At 38.3% G+C, this 22,890-nt stretch overlaps 1 protein-coding gene across 3 annotated transcripts in view; it reads right to left on the bottom strand.

Moving 5' to 3' along the window:
* Positions 1-22,890, bottom strand: part of GABRG3 (gamma-aminobutyric acid type A receptor subunit gamma3) — a 742,225-nt gene that overhangs the window by 6,315 nt on the left and 713,020 nt on the right. For 2 of the 3 annotated variants that reach the window (XM_078079003.1, XM_078079001.1), the window contains 3 exons: positions 10,273-10,425; positions 5,176-5,372; positions 4,800-4,877 (listed from right to left, as the gene is read on the bottom strand). In XM_078079003.1, coding sequence (XP_077935129.1) covers positions 4,800-4,877; positions 5,176-5,372; positions 10,273-10,425 — 428 coding nt within the window. The remainder of the gene's footprint in view (positions 1-4,799; positions 4,878-5,175; positions 5,373-10,272; positions 10,426-22,890) is intronic. The other variant, XM_078079002.1, reaches the window with a different exon arrangement.

Raw genomic sequence — 22,890 nt, 5'->3', positions numbered from 1 at the left:
TGCAGTTTTCAAAACTTGCATATCTCAGCTTATTGATGAGGGAGGCTGAGCACATTTTCAGATGTGTATTAACCATTTCAAGTCTCTGTTCTGCCTACTTTTTGATTGATTGGGAGTAAATATGTACATATTGTATATAAACCCTTAAGTGTTAAGCAGTACATTTCAAATATGGAGAGATAAATTTGTTTTTTACCTAAGTAGTAAACAGTAAAAACTATGCTATATAAGAATGATGAGAGAATCTTCTTGTTCCATGTAATTTATGTAAAAAATTAGCTTCAAGTGTGTGGTGGCCAGACACCACTTGTCATATCAAGAGTCACAGCCAAAAATGTGTACAATTGGAATGTTTTATTTTCTACTTCCCAAGCTCTCCTCCTGATGTGGAAAAGTGACTGTAGGGCAGGGAAAGGAGAGGGGATGACTTATGTTCACTCATAAATGAGAGGAATCACTCTTAAACTTTGAGAAGTGGCTTCTCAAAGGGTGAAAGGTAAAGAGGGAAACCTAGTGCTCTTCACTCGTCGCCATAGCAACATTTAGAGATACAGGTATCCAACCCAATAGACCAAGTTGAAGAGCAGGAACGATGTAGGGAAAAAGACCCGGGAATATGAGTCCAGCTCCAAGATGTCTATGTGAATATGCCCTTTTCTCCAAGATCCTGATTTGCATTCTTCATAGCAGCAGATTTGTCAATTCTTCAGACACTTGTTTGAGTTCTTCAAAATAACTCTGGATTATGTATTAAATTGAAGTCTGTCAAGAGGATATATTTCTAAATTTGACTGAATAATGTGAAAGAACTAAAAATCATAGTTGCCTTTCTGCTTTAGTGTTATTTGTGCTGGTTGAACTGAGGGACTGAAGTGTGCCAGTGAAAGCAGTGGAGCCTGAAATCAAGGGAGAAGAGGATGCACAAACCCAGTTCTCAGCTGGCTGGCTAGATCCTTTGTCCCTTGCTGGGAGAGAGACCTTTCAGAATTCATTAGAAGGCATCTTGAGTACCTCTTATGCAGTTGGCCCTGCAACATGGATTTCAGCAGTGCAGATCCACTTATAGGCAGATTTTTTTTTTCAATAAATACAATCCCAGTACGGCAAATGTATTTACTTTTCCTTGTGATTTTCTTAATAACATTTTTCTCTATCTTATATTAATGTAAGAATATAGTATATAATACATATACAAAATATATGCTAATCAACTACTTATATTATTGGTAAGGCTTCCACTCAACAGTAGACTATGAGTAGTTAAGTATTTGGGGAGTCAAAAGTTATTGACTGCACAGATATTTGACTGCATGTGTTGGGGGTCGGCACCCTTAACCCCTACATTATTGGGTCAACTGTATCTCCTTTAAGGATCAGCTGTATTTTTATCAAAAACAATTGTTACAAGGAAACATTGTGCCCCTTTCTTTTTTCTTATGGATGTTAATTTGAATATGTCCATAGAAGTCTGGAGTCAAAAACCAGGGAAAAGCAGGTAAAAGTGTAGAGCATGAAGCATCACAACTGGTAGCCTTTTGGGGCACCCTTTTTGTTTTTTTAAATTTTTTTTATTTTATTTTATTATGTTATGTTAATCACCATACATTGCATCATTAGTATTTGATGTAGTGTTCCATGATTCATTGTTTGCGTATAACACCCAGTGCTCCATGCAGAAAGTGCCCTCTTTAATACCCATCACCAGGCTAACCCGTCCCCCCACCCCCTCCCCTCTAGAAGCCTCAGTTTGTTTCTCAGAGTCCATAGTCTCTCATGGTTCGTCTCTTTGGGGCATCCTTTTAATGGCCAGTCAAGAGTGTCATGGTGCAGCCTTCTACCTTCCTCCACAATTCTGGGCAATGGACAGAAACAAAAGCTTTGTTGTTCTATAGGCTCTACTGTGGACACATTTCTAGGGGTATAAAAATCACCAGGAGGGGTCTGCTGGAAAAAAAAAAATGTAGTCCGCTGCATTTGAGGATTCTGCATCTTTTTGGCAAGCTTCAGTTTGAAAAATCTGCCTTTATTAAATAATAATTGCATGTGTGTTTTGACAGTTTTCAGTCAGATATTCATCTTTTTATTTCTTCAGCCCTCTGTGCCTGTGTAGTGACACAGAGATGAGTAGCCAGCTATTACCGGCAGGGTAAAGGAAGACGTTGATGCAGAAAAGGCATCAGAAGGCTCTGAAGGGGTGGGGACAGCTCACTAGAGATCTAAAGGGTGACAAGAGATGCTGTAGGCAAATAAGCAGCAAGATTTCTGGGGGCAAGAGAAACCCCTATTTCACTTCTTCATTTAACAAACTAAAAACTTATGATCGTTGAAACATATGTAAGCCTGATCTAATAATTAAGAGAGTTCTATTTATATTTTTATAGCTCACTTTTGAAATAAAACTAATTGCATTTTATAATATTGCAATAAAACTCGGGATGCTAAGAGCCCTAAACAGCCATATGTTAAATTGCTTAAATACTTTTTTAAATGCATACCTCTCATTTGTCATAAAAATTTCAAACTGTGCTCAAAATGGAGATTTTAATTATTGAGTCCTCAAGGTCTTCTGCAGCCCAGTGGGACCGTGACTCATTCCTGCTTTGCCTGCATATATAATGCAGTCCTACGACTTCCCTGGAAATGCTATGCTTCCTGGGTGGCAGGTACTACTGCACATATGAAGTGGTTAGCCTTGCATTTTACAGGTTAGGAAACTGAGGCACAGAGATGTTCAGACAGCTTGCCCTAACGTGCACGCGTGATTGTTAGTGGGGCCTGGCTCCTGTCCTGAGCAGCTCAGAGCTGCTCATCTCTGTGGCTGTTGGTGATAGCAGCCCTTTAACTAGCCTATCCCTGTGGAGCTTTCAGAATAGTACTGAAGACATTGACAATTATCATCCAACCTTGGAAAACTGCCTTTTTATTCGGCTATTTTGTGAACTTTTGTTGAAGGTCTCTCTGTGTCTTCTCACCTGGCCTAGAGCCTTTCACTCTGAATTGTTTTTCTATGTACTTTCTTCAAGGTCATTACACTTTGCCTCTTAAAAAAACAACAACAAACAATTATAGCTTTGTGAAAAATTCTTTTTTCTCTATGTTAAAAGATTCTTTCTTTTGGCAGTATCTTTTTTATACCAAAGATGTCAATATTTCTTCTTCCACTCCCAGCCCCCTGGCTATGTGTGTGGTAATGTGCTTTCTGGACCTCAGGCTATTTGTTCTGACTTGTCTCCGTTACAGCATCCCCACTCCCAACATTTTCCATTACTTTTCAGTCTGTTGCTATTTGGAAGCATTTGCTGGCAAATCTGTTCTCTGTGGCTTCCCACAGCTGTAAAAGTGGCTTCACCACTCACCTTCTGTCAGAACTAAAATGATGCACTTGCAGAGTATAGATAACCAAGCAGTCTCCTTGAAAAAGTATGTTGAAATGCACTAAACATAAATTACTGATCAGCAGTTAGAAAACCATGTATGGGTGGGCATAAAGCATTCAGTGTAATTAGTGAATTGATATGTATAAAGGGATATAAGCAGTTATATATAAATTTTGTTATATAATAAAAAAGGTAGTCCACATCAGCGATTTTAAAAAACATTTCTCAATTTTTCAATAGTTAGGTTCTTACCTCAAGCCACATACTAAAAATTCAGATGCATTAATAGTTAAATATAACAATACTATAAATTGTTGAAACTTAACCGATATTTATAGAGCTTAATTTCTCCATATTTCAGTTTTCTCATCAGTAGAATGGGTTGTTGTGAGGCTAAAATGAATTGATACATGAAAACACTTAGAATATAGTGTCCAAAAGAGTAAGTGCTCAAAAGAAAGTGAGGGGGAGTTAGATCATTCTAAGCAAGATGCAGAGACCACAAAAGGGAAGGCTGATAGATTTGGCAAAGGTGATTTAAAATCATGTGCGTGGAAAAAAGCACAAGAAATGAACAGTGACAACATTGCGATTAAACTGAAATAAAACTGCACAACAAAAAACATATTAATATCCTTAATTATTTGGTATGTGACTATATAAGTTTTATGTCATATAAAATACAATATACATAATATATAATATAAGTAACTGGCAGATCGTTACTTTAAAAAAGTTAAAAGACAAAAAAGTTAAAAAGGTTATATAAAAAATTTTCATAAAAGTCAAAAGACATAAAAACAAGTCACAAAAACAGAAATGCAAATAAAAAATAAACAAGCGAAAATATTCAACTTTATCAGTAATCAAAGAAATGCTAAGGGAACAGTTTGCAGAAACCATTTTTCTGTTTGGCTATCAAACCTAACACAGGGAGAGTTCTGGGAGGTGGGTGTCCCACACTGCTGATGGAGCCAAGCAACCCTTTTGGCCCAGCCATTTTGCTTCTAGGAATTTATATTAAATTAATAGTCACAGGTTTATACAAAACTGCGGTGATAAGAATATGTATAAAAGTGAGAAGGTGTGGATTAGCCCAGTATCCAACCTAGATTGTCTATGCATCAATCATGAACATATAATGCATCATTAAAATGATCATATAAAATAATATTTATAACATAGAAACTTATTCATAATATATTTTGAGTTAAAAAACAGGAATATGTATGTATATGCTAATCCCTAGGTAGAAGGATTATGATTAATTTTTTCCCTTTATTTTCCAAATTGGATATTTAAAAAGCATACACATTTTTGAAGAGGTTATATACATTACTCATTGTTCTTCAATACATGCATACATAAACAATAACATATCATTCAATCTTAGTTTAAAAGAGTTCTCAGAAATATTTGCACCTTCAATGCTATACATACGGAGGGGGCTTGTAGGCTTATTCTCTCATGAATCCATCTTGAGGAATCTGGATGTAATAACTACAAGAAAAGCAGAAAAAAATAATTAGAAAACTTCTGTGGAAATCTGCATCATAGATCACCTTCACTAAGAGCAATCTTTGAGGTATGATTACATCAAACCATGTCACTGGTAGGTGAAGCTGAAGAGGTGCATTCAGGTCATATTCATATCTTCAGAATATCTGTCTTGTTTTTTTAACATCTTGTTGAAGTAGCTATTTATATAACATTGTATAAGATCCTTAGGAATAAGGATCATTTATTGCAAACTGTCCTCCCACTACTTTTCCAGAAAATCTTTGCTACTGGAACTCACTGATGTTTTCTTCTTAGTGGTAGTTGGTTTTCTACAACTTGAATAGTAGTTGAGGGTGGCGTACTCCATCAGAGCAGCAAAGACAAATAAGAAGCAAACGGTCACAAAGAGATCCATGGCAGTCACATAGGACACACGGGGCAAGGAATTCCTGGCAATGGTGCTGAGCGTGGTCATCGTCAGCACTGTGGTGATGCCTGTGCAGGGGAAAGTTATCAAGTTGTAAAAGGAGCCATACAAAATTCCTCCACTCCAACAGTGTTTTATTTTTAGGTCAATCCTTCCTGACATTACATAAATATAATAATACTTTAATTTTAATGTCTATATAATTTTGCAAGCAACATTTCCATAAAATTTATCATAGTCCATACATTAACATTAAAATACCTGAATTAAGTCAACACCTTTCAATTTATTCAGAAATTTTCAAATTGTTTCACATTTTGTCTTTTAAATATTTTTTAAATAACTGAGGGTTCTGGGGGGGTGGGGGGATGGGTTAGCCTGGTGATGGGTATTAAAGAGGGCATGTTCTGCATGGAGCACTGGGTGTTATGCACAAACAATGAATCATGGATCACTACATCAAAAACTAATGATGTAATGTATGGTGATTAACATAACATAATAAAAAAAATTACACACACACAAAAAAAAGATAGTTTGCAGTCCTCCATACATTCTGTCTGTTACACATCTCACACTGTTCTTCTGTCCAGATAAACTGTTTCCTTTCTTACTTTTTCTTTCTGCAATTTATAAATTCCCACCTTTCTTTAAGACCCAGCTGAAGTACCTCTCTTAATGAGGTGGCATTGCTTATAGCACCCCAGGGAGAGTTGATAACATGCAAGTCTGCACTACCCTTACCTTCTATATGCCTGATTTCTGCATTAGCACAGAGAATTGCATGTCTTTATAGTCTTGTGTCTGTCTCTCTGAATAAATTGTGTGATCATTACAAGCAAAACTGTACCTTGCTCATCTTTGCTTACTTGTCATCAAGCGTGGTGCTTAGCACATTTTAGGCATTTCAATGAATGCTTCACATGGAATGCATTGATTCATTGATTAATTAGTTAATTAATAATAGTGTTGGTCTGACTTTGACTATTTTATATACATGTGTCAATACTAAAGATTATTTATTTATTTATTTTAATTTTAAGATTTTATTTATTTATTTGACAGACAGAACACACAAGCAGGGGGAGCAGCAGAGGGAGGGAGAGAAGCAGGCTCCCCACTGAGCAGGGAGCCTGACGTGGGGCCCATTCCCAGATCCCGGGATCATGACCTGAGCCAAAGGCAGATGCTTAACTGACTGAGCCACCCAGGCACCCCACAGTGGCGACTTCTTATGAGAGCAGACTTTTTTTTTGGTGAGGTTGGAGGCTGTGGTGAAAGGATACTTACAGTACTGTTTGTAATGCTTTAATGTTTTCACAAGGAGCAGGTATCTACATATACCTTGGGTAAGGAACACATCAACTTGTTTTAATGTTCCAAACTTATCAAATACACGAGCACACACTCCTTGTATGGGAAACAAGGTGAATAGCATGACTGTACAAGGTGAATATAATTAAAAAAAAATGCAAGTTCGCTTTTGGAATCAGCAAGATCGGTAAGCAGTCTACTGCACTAGTCTGTGCAAGAGACAGGAGTGGGTGAACCAGAGCACTGGCAACAGAAAGGGAGGGAAGGATTTAAGATATTTGGCAGGTTGAAGATACAGCAGAAAGGAAAATTGATGGAATGAGGTCTTTAAAGAACTCTGAATGGATTGTTTCCAGGGTACAATGGAGCAATTAACCTTGAACTGCAAATGAAGATTTGGAGTGGCTTTTGAGGAAATGAACAAGGGAGTTGACCGGACATTTTGGGTAAAAACTGCTTAAATGCTAATCAATAGGAGCTAGTTAAATAATTTAGGGTAGATCCATAAGCTGCTGGGTTTTCATTTAAAGAATAAGATGGAATTCATTCACATTTCGAAAGATCTCTAAGGCAGAGTGATTAAAAAAAAAAAAAGCAAGTCAGAGAATACTATACTCCCAAATAGACAAATACACATGTATTTCTAAAAGTCTGGAGAGAAATCAGGTTACCCATAGAGTGGTTTCCCAGACAACAGAAAAGGAAATGATAAAAAAATATAAAACTAAAAATTAAAAAAAGAAAGAGGAATGGGACTTAGCTGGGAAAAGCAAACTTGCATTTTTTTTTTAAATACTAAAGATTTAAACAAAGACTGTGGAAAAGAATCAGAAAACAGACACATATGTGATGGATGGTTTAAAAGGAAAAACGAATTAAAAAAAGAAGGGAGGCTACTAAATGTGAAGAAGAGTGAAATGACTGGGTGATTATTATACAAAAGGAGTTAAGGCTAACTCTCCTCTAGATGAGCTCCTGTAAAATCAGAACCTGCTAGAGCTCTGGACAGGCAGGCTAGTGACATGGACTCTGGAATCATAGGAATATTGACGTAACACTCACTACTTCTGTGCTTGGATGAGAATACTATAAAATATCTACCTGGCAGAAATACTCCGTGATTGGGTAGACATGATGGATAAATACACATTAGTTCCCACCTTTGCTGAGCATCACAACTCCTAAACAGTGCTTCCCTGTACCTCCTCAGGGAGGTTAGCCAGGGCCAGTTGGAGAATGAGGCTAACAGCATAGGGTGGACAGCTTAGCCATGTGTAAAAGGATATTGACCTGGAAGTCAAAGCCCTCAGCCTTGCTCTGGGCCTTCTCAGCATTTGGTCATGCAAAATCACCTACCTTCTTTGAATCTGTTTCTTTAATCAGTACAGTGAAAACAGAATGCCAGGCTCTCCTAACTGTAGGTGGGAAAAAATGCTGTGTAAAAAGTCTACACTGATGGTAGATGTGTTTTTATAAAAAAAATGATTTTGTAATAAATATCCAATTTAACTTTAAAAAATGTGGTGACTATGTCATGTCTACAGAATATGTAGGTCAGAATTTTTTCACTAAATTTGGGGATTTTAACTTAATTTCTTAAAAAATTTTTATCGCATTAATTTTCTCTTCTCATTCTGGAACCCCAGTTATAGTTATACATCTTCATATTGTCCTACAGATCATTGAGGCTTTGTTCATTTTTTAAAATCTTTTTTTTTAAAGATTTTATTTTATTTATTTGACAGAGAGAGAGAGACAGCGAGAGAGGGAATACAAGCAGGGGGAGTGGTAGAGAGAGAAGCAGGCTTCCTCTGCAGAGCAGGGAGCCCGATGCGGGGCTCAATTCCAGGACCCTGGGATCATGACCTGAGCCGAAGGCAGTCGCTTATCGACTGAGCCACCCAGGCACCCCTTAAAATCTTTTTATCCCTCTCTTCTTAAGATTAGATAAATTTTATATGATGGTCTTCAGTTACACATGACCTTTTTTTTCTGCCATCTTCCATCTACTATTAAGCCCAGTTAGTGGATTTTTCAATTCAACTATTATACATTTCATTCTAGAGTTTACTTTTTAAAATACTTTACCTGCTGTGATTATCCATCTGTTCATTCATTAACATTATTTTTTCCTGTAAGTCCTTTAACATTGTTATAATAGCTGCTTTAAAACTCATGTCTGCTGATTCAACACCAGATTTGTCTTTTTTATTGACTATTTTTTCTTGATCATGGGTCACATTTTCCTGCTTCTAAGAATGCCTAATAATTTTTTATTGCATACTCAATATTGTGGATGATACATTACAAAGATTATGAAGTATATTATCCTTTTTTAAACCATGTTAAATGCTTTCTTATGACAGTTAATTTACTGGCGGTTCTCGTTGATCTTGTTATGGCTTGGTTTAAGCTTTATTTAGAGGGGGTCTAGAGTACTCCTTTAGTCTTAGACACAGCCTTTTCTGGTGTCTCAACTAAATATTCTGGTGTTAATGACATTTCTCCACTCTTCTGGACTGTAAATCTATTATCTTCCAGCATTATGTATTTCTAGTATCTCTATCTCCTCAATGCCCCTGTGGTGACTCTTTGACAGGACTTTCATAGCTTCAAGTTGTGCAACCATTACTACATATTATACTGTTTGGAAGCTGATTTTTCAAGTCATGCTTACTATGACACCTGGCATTTGTAATTGTGAGGTCATAAGCTCAAGAATAGTTACTAAATTTGTGTTGTGACTTTACTGGATGATTTATCAATTCTATTATGTATTTTCTATAAACATGCAAAACTAACACTGGTAGGGGCATTACAGGCTAGTTTATCTTGATCAAAAAGTACTTTGTTGGTTGAACGAACAAAGAATAAAGTAACAAGTACAGAAAAAACACCATGTAATATGAGAGACTTTGCAAGGATTTTGAAATTGGGGGAGGTCCCTCTTCTGAAAAACATTTTTCAGGGAAAACAACCTTTATATTCAGTCTTATATATTATCTGTTTTCACAAATCAAAATATTGAAAGTTAGGTATTACTCCTATCATAAAGAAAAATTGATAAAAAAATGTTGCACAATTCTAAAACCACTGGAACTTAGTGTTTTATTAAGAGGACTTTGGGGGTCAGACGAAAACTCATGAAAAGACTTTAAGCTTTAGTGTGTAGATTATAGCTGAAAAGAATGATCACTTTCTTGTTTGATGGTAAAGTTGCTATAGACAATCAGAACTTTTGTTATTGAGAGACAATTTTACTGATATTATGTCTTTAGTCCTCAAAAGTGTGTGAAAAGTTGTATCTCTTTACACTATTGTAATGAGACTTTTCAGGGTGGCAGATTCCTAGGATGTGACTAATTTTTAGGATGACATCATCCTTAGAGCATAATATCAGATGATGCAATTGATTTGTTCTTAATCTCTAACCCCAACTTATTTTAAGTGGCACACTTGGAATTCTACTGTCAGAAAGAAGAGTCTAACTTGACTACTTGAAACAATCTAAGCACAGTTTAAGGAGCCCTCAAATTAGATCAATTACATTTGAACTAAGTCTCTTTCACTGGAAGTATTTTTATGAATAGTTCTGTATTAATATTAATTAATACAAAATGGTGGGAAAGTTTTATTTTTGTATTTGAAACTCACCTAATGCTGTTCTTGCTGGTGTAGCATCTTTTTTGATCCAAAATGACACCCAGGATAAAACCACAGTCAGTATACAGGGAATGTATGTTTGAATAGTGAAGTATCCCATTCTTCTACTCAATTCAAAATATATGGTCATGACAACATAATCACCTGTAATAAAATATTGTCAAAAGTAAAACAACTTTCTTTGATTAAAAAATAATTCAGGGAAATAATTTTGTTAAATGTATGACTTGGATAAAAATATGCAACTACAATAAGATCAAACTGTGAAAAAAGGTCAAAATGCTGGTGTTCTTAAACTTAATTTTTATAAACTTTATTTTATCCATGGCTGTGCAAGACATTTTACTGGTCACTGGAAAAGACAAGCAAACATATTAATTGATAGAGGAGACAGACATGCACATCTATTCTGTGATAGACCATTACTCAATGAGCTATTATTGCTTAGGTCCATCTGTATGTTTCATGTTTAAAATCAAGGGTAACATAACAAAATCCATCAAGCAGATCCATAGTCATTTTGTTTTTTTAATAGTAACAAAGCTAAACATAAACTTTAATACATAAATTTTTGTAACAATTTTATATTTCTATTTTATAGCATGATTTTAGCTTATCAACCTTGTATTTTATGTTTTATTTAATATTTTTATGTTGATCTTAGATTCCTTTCATGGCTCCAGCAGTTAGGCTGTGCCAACCCAGGAAACAAACAGAAGAAATCATTTTATGACATTCTGCTTCCTCCTACTACAGCAAAGCCACACCATAAAAGAGCTGTTACTAGAGAGTCCATAAGATTCCCTGAGGGGTTAGGAGAGGGTGCACACTAAATACATTAGACATTTTATTCCAAAATCATCTCTATTTATGCCCTTTCTAGGCAACCTCCTGTTGAGAGCATGTCTGTCCCCTTCCTCCCACTTGACCTTCACTCTTCAACATGCTGGATTCAGCCTTTTGGCACTTGAAATTCACCATGTCCAGACCTGAGCATGTCCAGTCTCTCATGGTTCATCTCTCCCTCCGATTCCCCCCCTTCATTTTTCCCTTCCTTCTCCTAATGTCCTCCATGCTATTCCTTATGTTCCACAAATAAGTGAAACCATATGATAATTGACTTTCTCTGCTTGACTTATTTCACTTAGCATAATCTCCTCCAGTCCCATCCATGTGGATGTAAAAGTTGGGTACTCATCCTTTCTGATGGCTGAGTAATATTCCATTGTAGATATGGACCACATCTTCTTTATCCATTCATCTGTTGAAGGGCATTTCAGCTCTTTCCACAGTTTGGCTATTGCGGACATTTCTGCTATGAACATTGGGGTGCATATGGCCATTCTTGTCACTACATCTGTGTCTTTAGCATAAATACCCAGGAGTGCAATTGCTGAATCTCTTTTAAACATCATTGTTAATGGATGTCCACTATCACCACTGCTATTCAACATAGTATTAGAAGTCCTAACCATAGCAATCACACAACAACAAGAAATAAAAGGCATCCAAATCGGCAAAGAAGAAGTCAAATTCTCACTGTTCGCAGATGATATGATACTTTATGTGAAAACCCCAAAGACTCCACCCTAAAACTGCTAGAACTCATACAGGAATTCAGTCAAGTGGCAGGATATAAAATCAATGCACAGAAATCAGTGGCATTCCTATACACCAACAATAAGACAGAAGAAAGAGAAATTAAGGAGGTGATCCCATTTACAATTGCACTTAAAACTATAAGATACCTAGGAATAAATCTAATCAAAGAGGCAAAGGATCTATACTCAGAAAACTATAAAATACTCACGAAAGAAATTGAGGAAGACACAAAGAAATGGAAAAACGTTCATGCTCATGGATTGGAAGAACAAATATTGTGAAGATGTCAATGCTACCTAGAGCAATCTACACGTTCAATGCAATTCCCAGCAAAATACCATCCACTTTTTTCAAAGATATGGAACAAATAATCCTAAAATTTGTATGGAACCAGAAAAGACCCCAGAGGAATGTTGAAAAAGAAAAGCAAAGCTGGCGGCATCACCATTCCGGACTTCCAGCTCTACTACAAAGCTGTCATCATCAAGACAGCATGATACTGGCACAAAAACAGACACATAGATCAGTGGAACAGAATCGAGAGCCTAGAAATGGACCCTCAACTATATGGTCAACTAATCTTCAACAAAGCAGGAAAGAATGTCCAATGGAAAAAAGACAGTCTCTTCAACAAATGGTGTTGGGAAAATTGGACACCCACATGCAGAAGAATGAAACTGGACCATTTCCTTACACCACACACAAAAATAGACTCCAAATGGTTGAAAGACCTCAATGTGAGACAAGAGTCCATCCAAATCCTGAAGGACAACACAGGCAGCAACCTCTTCGACCTCAGCCGCAGCAACTTCTTCCTAGAAACATCGCCAAATGCAAGGGAAGCAAGGGCAAAAATGAACTATTGGGACCTCATCAAGATAAAAAGCTTTTGCACAGCAAAAGAAACAGTCAACAAAACCAAAGACAACCAATAGAATGGTAGAAGATATTTGCAAATGACATATCAGATAAAGGGCTAGTATCCAAAATCTATAAAGAACTTATGAAACTCAACACCCAAAGAACAAAGAATCCAATCAAGAAATGGGCAGAAGACATGAACAGACATTTTTCCAAAGAAGACATCCAAATGGCCAACAGACACATGAAAAAGTGCTCAACATCGTTCGGCATCAGGGAAATCCAAATCAAAACCTTAATGAGATATCACCTCACACCAGTCAGAATGGCCAAAATTAACAAGCCAGGAAACGACAGATGTTGGCGGGGATGCAGAGAAAGGGGAACCCTCCTACACTGTTGGTGGGAATGCAAGCTGGTGCAGGCACTCTGGAAAACAGTATGGAGGTTCCTCAAAAAGTTGAAAATAGAGCTACCATATGATTCATCAATTGCACTACTGGGTATTTACCCCAAAGATACAAATGTAGTGATCCGAGGGGGTACGTGCCCCCCGATGTTTATAGCAGCAATGTCCACAATAGCCAAACTGTGGAAAGGGCCAAGATGTCCATCAACAGATGAATGGATAAAGAAGATGTGGTATATATATACAATGGAATATTATGTACCATCAAAAGGAATGAAATCTTGCCATTTGCAATGACGTGGATGGAACTGGAGGGTATTATGCTGAGCGAAATAAGTCAATCAGAGAAAGACATGTATCATATGACCTCATTGATATGAGGAATTCTTAATCTCAGTAAACAAACTGAGGGCTGCTGGAGTGGTGGGGGGTTGGAGGGATGGTGTGGCTTGGTGAAAGACATTGGGGAGGGTATGTGCTATGGTGAGTGCTGTGAATTATGTAAGACTGTTGAATCACAGACCTGTACCTCTGAAGCAAATAATACATTATATGTTAAAAAAAAAAAAAAGAAGAAGAAGATAGCAGGAGGGGAAGGATGAAGGGGGGGGAAATGGTGGGGGAGACGAACCATGAGAGACTGTGGACTCTGAAAAACAAACTGAGGGTTCTAGAGGGGTGGGGGGTGAGAGGATGGGTTAGCCTGGTGATGGGTATTAAAGAGGGTACGTTCTGCATGGAGTACTGGGTGTTATATGCAAACAATGAATCATGGAACACTACATCAAAAACTAATGATGTAATGTATGGTGATTAACATAACATAATAATAAAAAAAGTTCATAAACATCATTGTTATTTCTCCCAACTTGCTCTCCTTCTTATGGCCATGTCTTCTAACCCCCTCACAGAGGTATTTTCCCTTGGTCTCCTTTCAAAATATCCTAAGTTAATACCCTTCAAAAGCCAGCCAAGGCCTGGTAATTAGCAAGCAATGTTCAGTACAAAAAAAAAAAAGTTTGCCCTGGGAAGGCTTGTCTTTTCTTTTATGACATCTGTTCATGAAATTAAATTCTTCATTTTAAGGAATTAAATCTATCAACCTTTTATGTTATTGTTATTGCTCTTGAGAATCCGTTTCCTATCCTAAAATCATAAAGATATTGTGTTGTTTTTGTCTATAAGTTTTGTTTTTATTTTTAGATGTAGTTGATTCTTCTTCAAATTAAATTTCTTAAATTTCATGATCAGTTGTCACTGCAACATTCATTGTCACCCTCAGTCATCCACAATGCCATCTCACATGTCCATATAAGTATGGATATGTTTTAGTCATGTATCCATATATGTATGGATCTATTTCTACATGTCGATTCCTGCACAATCACCACATTATCTTAATTGTTAAAACTGGGAGACACACCCTAAAATGACCCCAAATTAATCACACACTGCTGGTACAATTCTCTCATCTTGAGTGTAAGAAGAACCTGTGATTTTGTTTTAAACAATAGAATGTAACCTGTCACTTCCTTGATCAGGTTACTTTACAGAGCAAAGGTGAATAGATTTTGAGATCTCTTGATTTCAAGCTAATCCAAAGAGAAATTATCATGGGTGGACCTAAGGATTAGGACTTTCATGAAGAGAGATTCTCCTTCTGGTCTTGAAGAAGTGAGCCACCATTAGCTCTACAGCTACAAATAATAAACTCTGTGAACCACCTAATGAGTTTAGAAGTAGATTCTTCCTTAGTCAAGCCTCCAGATAAGAACGAAGCTCAGCCAATGCAGACTTATGAGAGCCTAAACAGAGGACTGAGCTAAGCCAAATCCATGCTTTTTACTCACAGAAACTGTGGAATTATAAATGTTTTATTTTAAGTCACTACATTTGTGGTAATCTGTTATACAGAAATGAAAAATTAAGGGAGAGTGACATCAACAAGATGGCCAAATAAGATGTCCCTCAAACATATTCCCCCTCAATAACACTAATTTGGCATCCATCCATCTTTGTGCCTTTGTGGGAGCTGTGGGATCCAAGTAGGAGACTATGAAATCCTGGTGTTATTCAAGAATGAAGACAGCCATTTTGAGAAAACAGACTTTTACTGAGGCAACTGACTTATTGAACCTAAATACAGCTCTGTTCACCTGAGGACTCATCTACAGCTTCACTTGTAATTGGTTCTGTTGCTAGCACCATATGCCAAGGGACCCATGAAAAGTCACAACTACTGTGTGTGGGGTAATAGGCATATAGAACTCAGTCCCAGCTGTGGACCATAAAATGGCTCATGAACCAGCTCTAGCCCTGTTGGTCACTATCTGGGAGTCTCTGAAGAACAATGACTTAGACATTCACCCACAGATGAGAGAGCCTTTGTGGAAATCCAGAAGTCAATGGAGATATTAAAGCACACTGCTGGAGCAAAAAAATCTGAGACTGGACACATTGAAGAGGAATAGTTTGACTTTAGCCATATCACCCATCCCCCAAAGCAGCACAGCTCAGTGACAAGAGAGATCTTCTTGGTCTGTGATTTCTCCCACAGGAGAAAGTGAGAAAGTGTGACTTAGTGCCTGGCTTCCCCAGCTGTGTGGGATGCTGCTAATGAGGCCCATTTCTCTCTCCTCTCACACAGAGTGCTGAGTCCCGAGCTGCATGCATGGAGAGTGGTGAGCACTGAGAGAATAACAGCTAGGGCTTGGAATGGAATATAATAAAGGGACACAGATCCTACTAAGTCTCATGGATTCTATCAAGTTGCTGGGGAAACCTCACCTATGGACCTCCCTAACTGGACCACAGGCACCTCTAGTGCTCTGTGTATCACTCCCTCCCCCAACAGTGGCTAGCTCCCTGTGTACATTCTCAGTAGTGGTGAGAGCAAGCTTTAGCAAATGGCTAGTGAGCACATACAGAAAGCTTGCCCAAATCCGTAGGCCTGAGAGAAACTACAAACTTGAGCACTCAGCAAAGCACTAAGGAAAGCAAAAGAGAGGCTGTCAGCACCCGCTATGGCTTTTCCCAATTGAGAGAAGGTATACAAGTTTAAATATTATGTCAGGAGGAAGAAAAGATGGCAAAGGAGTAGGGGACCCTATTTCAATTGGTCCCTGGAATTGAGCTGGTTATCTACCAGACCACTCTGAGCACCCATGAAATCAGCCTGAGGTATAAGAAGATCTGGATCTCTACAAACAGAATATCCCAGGCGGTTGGTTTTGAGATACAAAATGGGGAGCCGTGATTCCGCGGGCAGATATAGGAGGATAAATGGCAGCGGGAGGGAGCCTGGCCGTGGGGATCCTACAACACCAGTGAGCGACAGCCTCGCACGCTGAGGACAGGGCACAGACTCTCAGACTGGTAGCGGTGGGGAAGGACTTTAGGGCAGCCCCTGGGGAAGAAACCCAGAGCAGCAAGGTCGCGTGTGCGAACTGGGAGTGGCTGGAGGTTTTAGAAGCACAAAGGGCAGAGACGTGCCATGACCTGGAGGCAGGACTGGGAGTGCTGCGGAAGGGTGCACAACCCAGGACGCTGCAGTTTATAGTAGCACAGACAGAAACAGAGACAGTGTGGCCTGGAGAGCTCACTGAAGAACAGACTGCGATCTCTCTGCTCTGAGGCAGAGGGTTGCAAATGGTCTCTTCTGCTCTGACTCTCGGAAGAGACACGGAAAGCCGCCAGGGAAAGCCGCCAGAGAACAAAAGCCCCCCCAAACTGATTCTCACTGAGCCCATCCCCTGCCACAGGGGGCAGGGCAACTCTGCCCAAACAGGGTTGCCTGAGTAACAGCACGGCAGGTCCCTCCCCCAGAAACCAGGCTGGGAAAACAAGAGGACAGCAACCCTAAGGTCCCTAGAAAACAGGTGCATCTTGCTTGGGTTCTGGTCAATAATTTGGACTCTATACATTCCCTCAACCACCCATCAACAGAATGACTAGGAGAAGGAACCCCCAAAATAGAAAAGACTCAGAGATTATGACTTATGCCGCAGATTTACAAATGGATGCAGATATAATCAAGATGTTGGAGATGGAATTCAGGTTAGCAATTGTGAACACAATAGCTAGAATGGAGAAATCAATTAATGGCAACACAGAGTCTCTAAGGGCAGAAATGAAAGCTGAACTGTCAGAACTTAAAAATGCTATCAATGAGATCCAATCCAATCTAGATAATCTAACAGCTAGGGTAAGTGAGGCAGAAGAACGAATAAGCGACCTTGAAGACAATTTAATAGATAAAAAAGGAAAAGAGGAGACCAGGGAAAAACAACTCAGAATCCATGAAAATAGAATCAGAGAAATAAGTGATACGATGAAGTGTTCCAATGTCAGAATTATTGGAATCCCAGAGGGAGTGGAGAGAGAGAGAGGGCTAGAAGATGTATTTGAGCAAATCGTAGCTGAGAACTTCCCTAATCTGGGGAATGAAACAAACATTCGTGTCTTAGAGGCAGAGAGGACCCCTCCCAAGATCAAGGGAAACAGGCCAACACCCCGGCATGTAATAGTAAAACTCACAAAACTTAGAATCAAGGAAACCATCTTAAGGGCAGTTAGGGGGAAGAGATTCCTTATGTACGGAGGGAGGAACATCAGAATAATGTCAGACCTATCCACAGAGACCTGGCAAACCAGAAAAGCCTGGCAAGACATATTCAGGGTGCTAAACGAGAAGAACATGCAGCCAAGAATACTTTATCCGGCAAGGCTTTCATTTAGAATGGATGGAGAGATGCAGAGCTTCCAAGACTGGCAGAAACTGAAAGAATATGTGACCACTAAGCCGGCCCTGCAAGAAATATTAAGGGGTGGTTTATAAAAGGAGAAAGACTCCAAGAGTGCTATACAATAGAAATTTACAGGGACAATCTATAAAAACAACATCTTCACAGGGAACATGATGACAATTAATTCATATCTTTCAATAATCACTCTCAACATGAATGGCCTAAATGCTCCCATAAAAAGGCACAGGGTTGTAGATTGAATAAAAAGACAGGACCCATCCATACGCTGTCTACAAGAGACTCATTTTGAACCTAAAGATACATCCAGACTGAAAGTGAAGGGATGGAGATCCAACTTCCATGCCAGTGGACCTAAAAAGAAAGCTGGGTAGCAATTCTTATATCAGACAAAGTAGATTTTAAACTGAAGTATAGTTAGAGACACAGAAGGACACTATATCATTCTTAAAGGGTCTATCCAACAAGAAGATTTAACAATTATAAATATCTATGCCCCCAACATGAGAGCAGCCATCTACGTAAGCCAACTGAACCAAAATAAAGAGTCATATTGATAACAATAAGTTAATTGTAGGAAACCTCAATACTCCACTCTCAGCAATGGACAGATCATCTAAGCAGAAAATTAACGAGGAAACAAGAGCTTTGAATGACACACTGGAACAGATGGACCTCATAGATATATACAGAACATTGCACCCTAAAACAACAGAATACTCATTCTTCTCGAGCACACATGGAACTTTTCCCAGAATAGACCACATACTGGGTCACAAATCAGGTCTCAACCGATACCAAAAGATTGAGATTATTTCCTGCATATTCTCAGACCACAGTGCTTTAAAACTGGAACTCAATCACAAGAAAAAATTTGGCAGAAATTCAAACACTTGGAAGCTAAAGACCACTCTGCTCAAGAATGTTTGGGTCAACCAGGAAATCAAAGAAGAACTTAAACAATTCATGGAAATCAATGAGAACGAAACACATTGGTCCAAAACCTATGGGATACTGCAAAGGTGGTCCTAAGGGGGAAATACATAACCATCCAAGCCTCACTCAAAAAAATAGAAAAATCCCGGATTCACCAACTAATTCTACACCTTAAAGAACTAGAGAAAAAGCAACAAACGATACCTAAGCCACGCATTAGAAGTGAAATAATTAAAATTAGAGCAGAGATCAATGAATTGGAAACCAGAAACACAGTAGATCAGATCAATGAAACTAGAAGTTGGTTCTTTGAAAGAATTAAGAAGATCGATAAACCACTGGCCAGACTTATCCAAAAGAAAAGAGAAAGGACCCAAATTAATAAAATTATGAATGAAAGGGGAGAGATCACAACTAACACCAAGGAAATAGAAACAATTATTAGAAATTATTATCAACAACTATATGCCAATAAACTGAGCAATCTGGATGAAATGGAGGCCTTCCTGGAAACCTATAAGCTGCCAAGACTGAAACAGGAAGAAATTGACAACCTGAAGAGGCCAATAACCAGTAATGAGATTGAAGCAGTGATCAAAAACCTCCCAAAAAACAAGAGTCCAGGGCCTGAAGGATTCCCTGGGGAATTCTACCAAACATTCAAAGAAGAAAGAATACCTATTCTCCTGAAGATGTTTCAAAATAGAAACAGAAGGAAAACTTCCAGACTCATTCTATGAGGCCAGCATTACCTTAATCCCCAAACGAGGCAAAGACCCCATCAAAAAGGAGAATTTCAGACTGATATCCCTGATGAATATGGATTCCAAAATCCTCAACAAAATCCTAGCTAATAGGATCCAACAATACATTAAAAGGATCATCCACCACGAGCAAGGGGGATTTATCCCCGGGATGCAAGCGTGATTCAACATTTGCAAATCAATCAATGTGATAGAAAACATTAATAAGAGGAGGGAGAAGAACCATATGGTCCTCTCAGTTGATGCAGAAAAAGCATTAGACAAAATACAACATCCTTTCCTGATTAAAACTCTTCAGAATACAGGGATAGAGGGAACATTCCTCAAGTTCATAAAATCCGTCTATGAAAAACCCACAACGAATATCATCCTCAATAGGGAAAAGCTGAGAGCCTTTCCCTTAAGATCAGGAACACGTCAAGGATGCCCACTCTCGCCACTATTGTTCAACATAGTACTAGAAGTCCTAGCAACAACAATCAGACAACAAAAAGAAATAAAAGGTATTCAAATTGGCAAAGAAGAAGTCAACCTCTCTCTTTTCGCAGATGACATGATACTTTATGTGGAAAACCCAAAAGACTCCACCCCCAAGTTACTAGAAGTCATACAGCAATTCAGTAATGTGGCAGGATACAAAATCAATGCACAGAAATCAGTTGCTTTCTTATACACTAAAAATGCAACTGTAGAAAGAGAAATTAGAGAAACAATTCCATTTACAATAGCACCAAAAACGATAAGATACCTCGGAATAAACCTAACCAAAGAGGTAAAGGGTCTATACTCTAGGAACTACAGAACACTCATGAAAGAAATTGAAGAAGACACAAAAAGATGGAAAAATGTTCGATGCTCATGGATCGGAAGAATAAACATTGTTAAAATGTCTATGCTACCCAGAACAATCTATACCTTCAATGCCATCCCGATCAAAATTCCAATGACATTTTTCAGAGTGCTGGAACAAACAATCCTACAATTTGTATGGAATCAGAAAAGACCCCGAATCGCCAAGGAAATGTTGAAAAAGAAAAACAAAGCTGGGGGCATCACGTTGCTCGATTTCAAGCTATATTACAAAGCCGTCATCACCAAGACAGCATAGTACTAGCACAAAAACAGACATATAGACCAATGGAACAGAATAGAGAACCCAGATATGGACCCTCAACTCTATGGTCAAATAATCTTTCACAAAGCAGGAAAAAACATGCAATGGAAAAAAGACAGTCTCTTCAATAAATGGTGCTGGGAAAATTGGACAGCCCCCTGCAGAAGAATGAAACTCAACCATTCTCTAACAACATTCACAAAGATAAACTCAAAGTGGATGAAAGACATCAATGTGAGACAGGAATCCATCAAAATCCTAGAGGAGAACATAAGCAGTAACCTCTTTGACATCGCCCACAGCAACTTCTTTCAAGATACATCTCTAAAAGCTAGTGAAACAAAAGCAAAAATGATCCTTTGGGACTTCATCAAGATGAAAAGCTTCTGCACAGCAAAGGAAACAGTCAACCAAACAAAGAGGCAACCCACAGAATGGGAGAAGATATTTGCAAATGACACTACAGATAAAGGGCTAGTATCCAAGATCTATAAAGAACTTCTCAAACTCAACACCCAAAAAACAAATAATCAAGTCAAAAAATGGGCAGAAGATATGAAAAGACACTCCTCTGAAGAAGACATACAAATGGCTAACAGACACATGAAAAAATGTTCATCATCATTAGCCATCAGGGAAATTCAAATCAAAACCACATTGAAATACCACCTTACACCAGTTAGAATGGCAAAAATGGACAGGGCAAGAAACAACAAATGTTGGAGAGGTTGTGGAGAAAAGGGAACCCTCTTCCACTGTTGGTGGGAACGCAAGTTGGTATAGTCACTTTGGAACACAGTGTGGAGGTTCCTCAAAAAATTAAAAATAGAGCTACCCTATGACCCAGCAATTGCACTCCTGGGTATTTAACCCAAAGACACAGATGTAGTGGAACGAAGGGCCATATGCACCCCAATGTTCATAGCAGCAATGTCCGCAATAGCCAAACTATGGAAAGAGCCGAGATGCCCTTCAACAGACGAATGGATAAAGAAGATGTGGTCCATATCTACAATGGAATATTACTCAGCCATCAGAAAGGATGAATACCCAACTTTTACATCCATATGAATGGGACTGGAGGAGATTATGCTAAGTGAAATAAGTCAAGCAGAGAAAGTCAATTATCATTTGGTTTTGCTTATTTGTGGAACATAAGAATTAGCATCGAGGGCATTAGGAGAAGGAACGGAAAAATGAAGATGGGGGAAATCAGAGGGAGAGATGAACCATGAGAGACTATGGACTCTGAGAAACAAACAGGGTTTTAGAGGAGAGAGGGGTGGGGGGATTGTTTAGCCTGGTGATGGGTATTAAGGAGGGCACGTACTGCATGGAGCACTGGGTGTTATATGAAGACAATGGATCATGGATCACCACATCAAAAACTAATGATGTATTGTGTGGTGACTAACATAACATAATAAAATTTAAAAAAAATAATAAATATTATGTCACAAGAGGGAGCACACGCACTCATGGAAAAAGTATGAGAAAGACTCACAATCCTTAGCAGGGTTAATGGAAGGTATTTGTCTCCCAAAGTCAGTATGTAAAGACTGGAGGAAGTGACTGCTACTTCAAATGCAAAGAAAGCAATGCAAGACTTAAAGGAATATAAAAAATTAAGGAAACATGACCCCAACAAAGATCATGATAATTTTCCAATAACCAACCCCAAACATGGAGATCTGTTATTTACCCAATAAAGAATTTAAAATAGCTGTTTTAAGGAAGCTCATTGAACTACAAAAAAACAGAAAGACAATTTAATACAATCAGGAAAACAAGACACACAAAAAATGAGAAGTTTGACAAAGAGATAGAAATCACACACACACAACACACACACACACACACACACACACACACACACACACACACACACACGAGAACCAAACAGAAATTCTGGAGCTGAAGGATACAATTAATGAGGTGGGAAAAAAATGCAATAGAAAGCATCCACAGCAGACTTGATAAATCAGACGAAAGAATCTGTAAAATAGGAGAACAGGACCTTTGAAATTATTCAGTCAAAAAAGAATAAAAGAAGAAGAATAAAAAAGAGGAAAGAAAATCTATGTGATCTATAGAATATCATTAATAGAAACAATTTGCCAATTACTGGAGTCCCAGAAGGAAAAGAGACTCAGATGTGGA

Source organism: Halichoerus grypus, chromosome 8, assembly GCF_964656455.1.
Source record: "Halichoerus grypus chromosome 8, mHalGry1.hap1.1, whole genome shotgun sequence".
NCBI classification, from domain to species: Eukaryota; Metazoa; Chordata; class Mammalia; order Carnivora; family Phocidae; genus Halichoerus; species Halichoerus grypus.
Note: the sequence above shows the minus strand (reverse complement) of the source record. Positions and strands in the feature narration are given on the sequence as shown.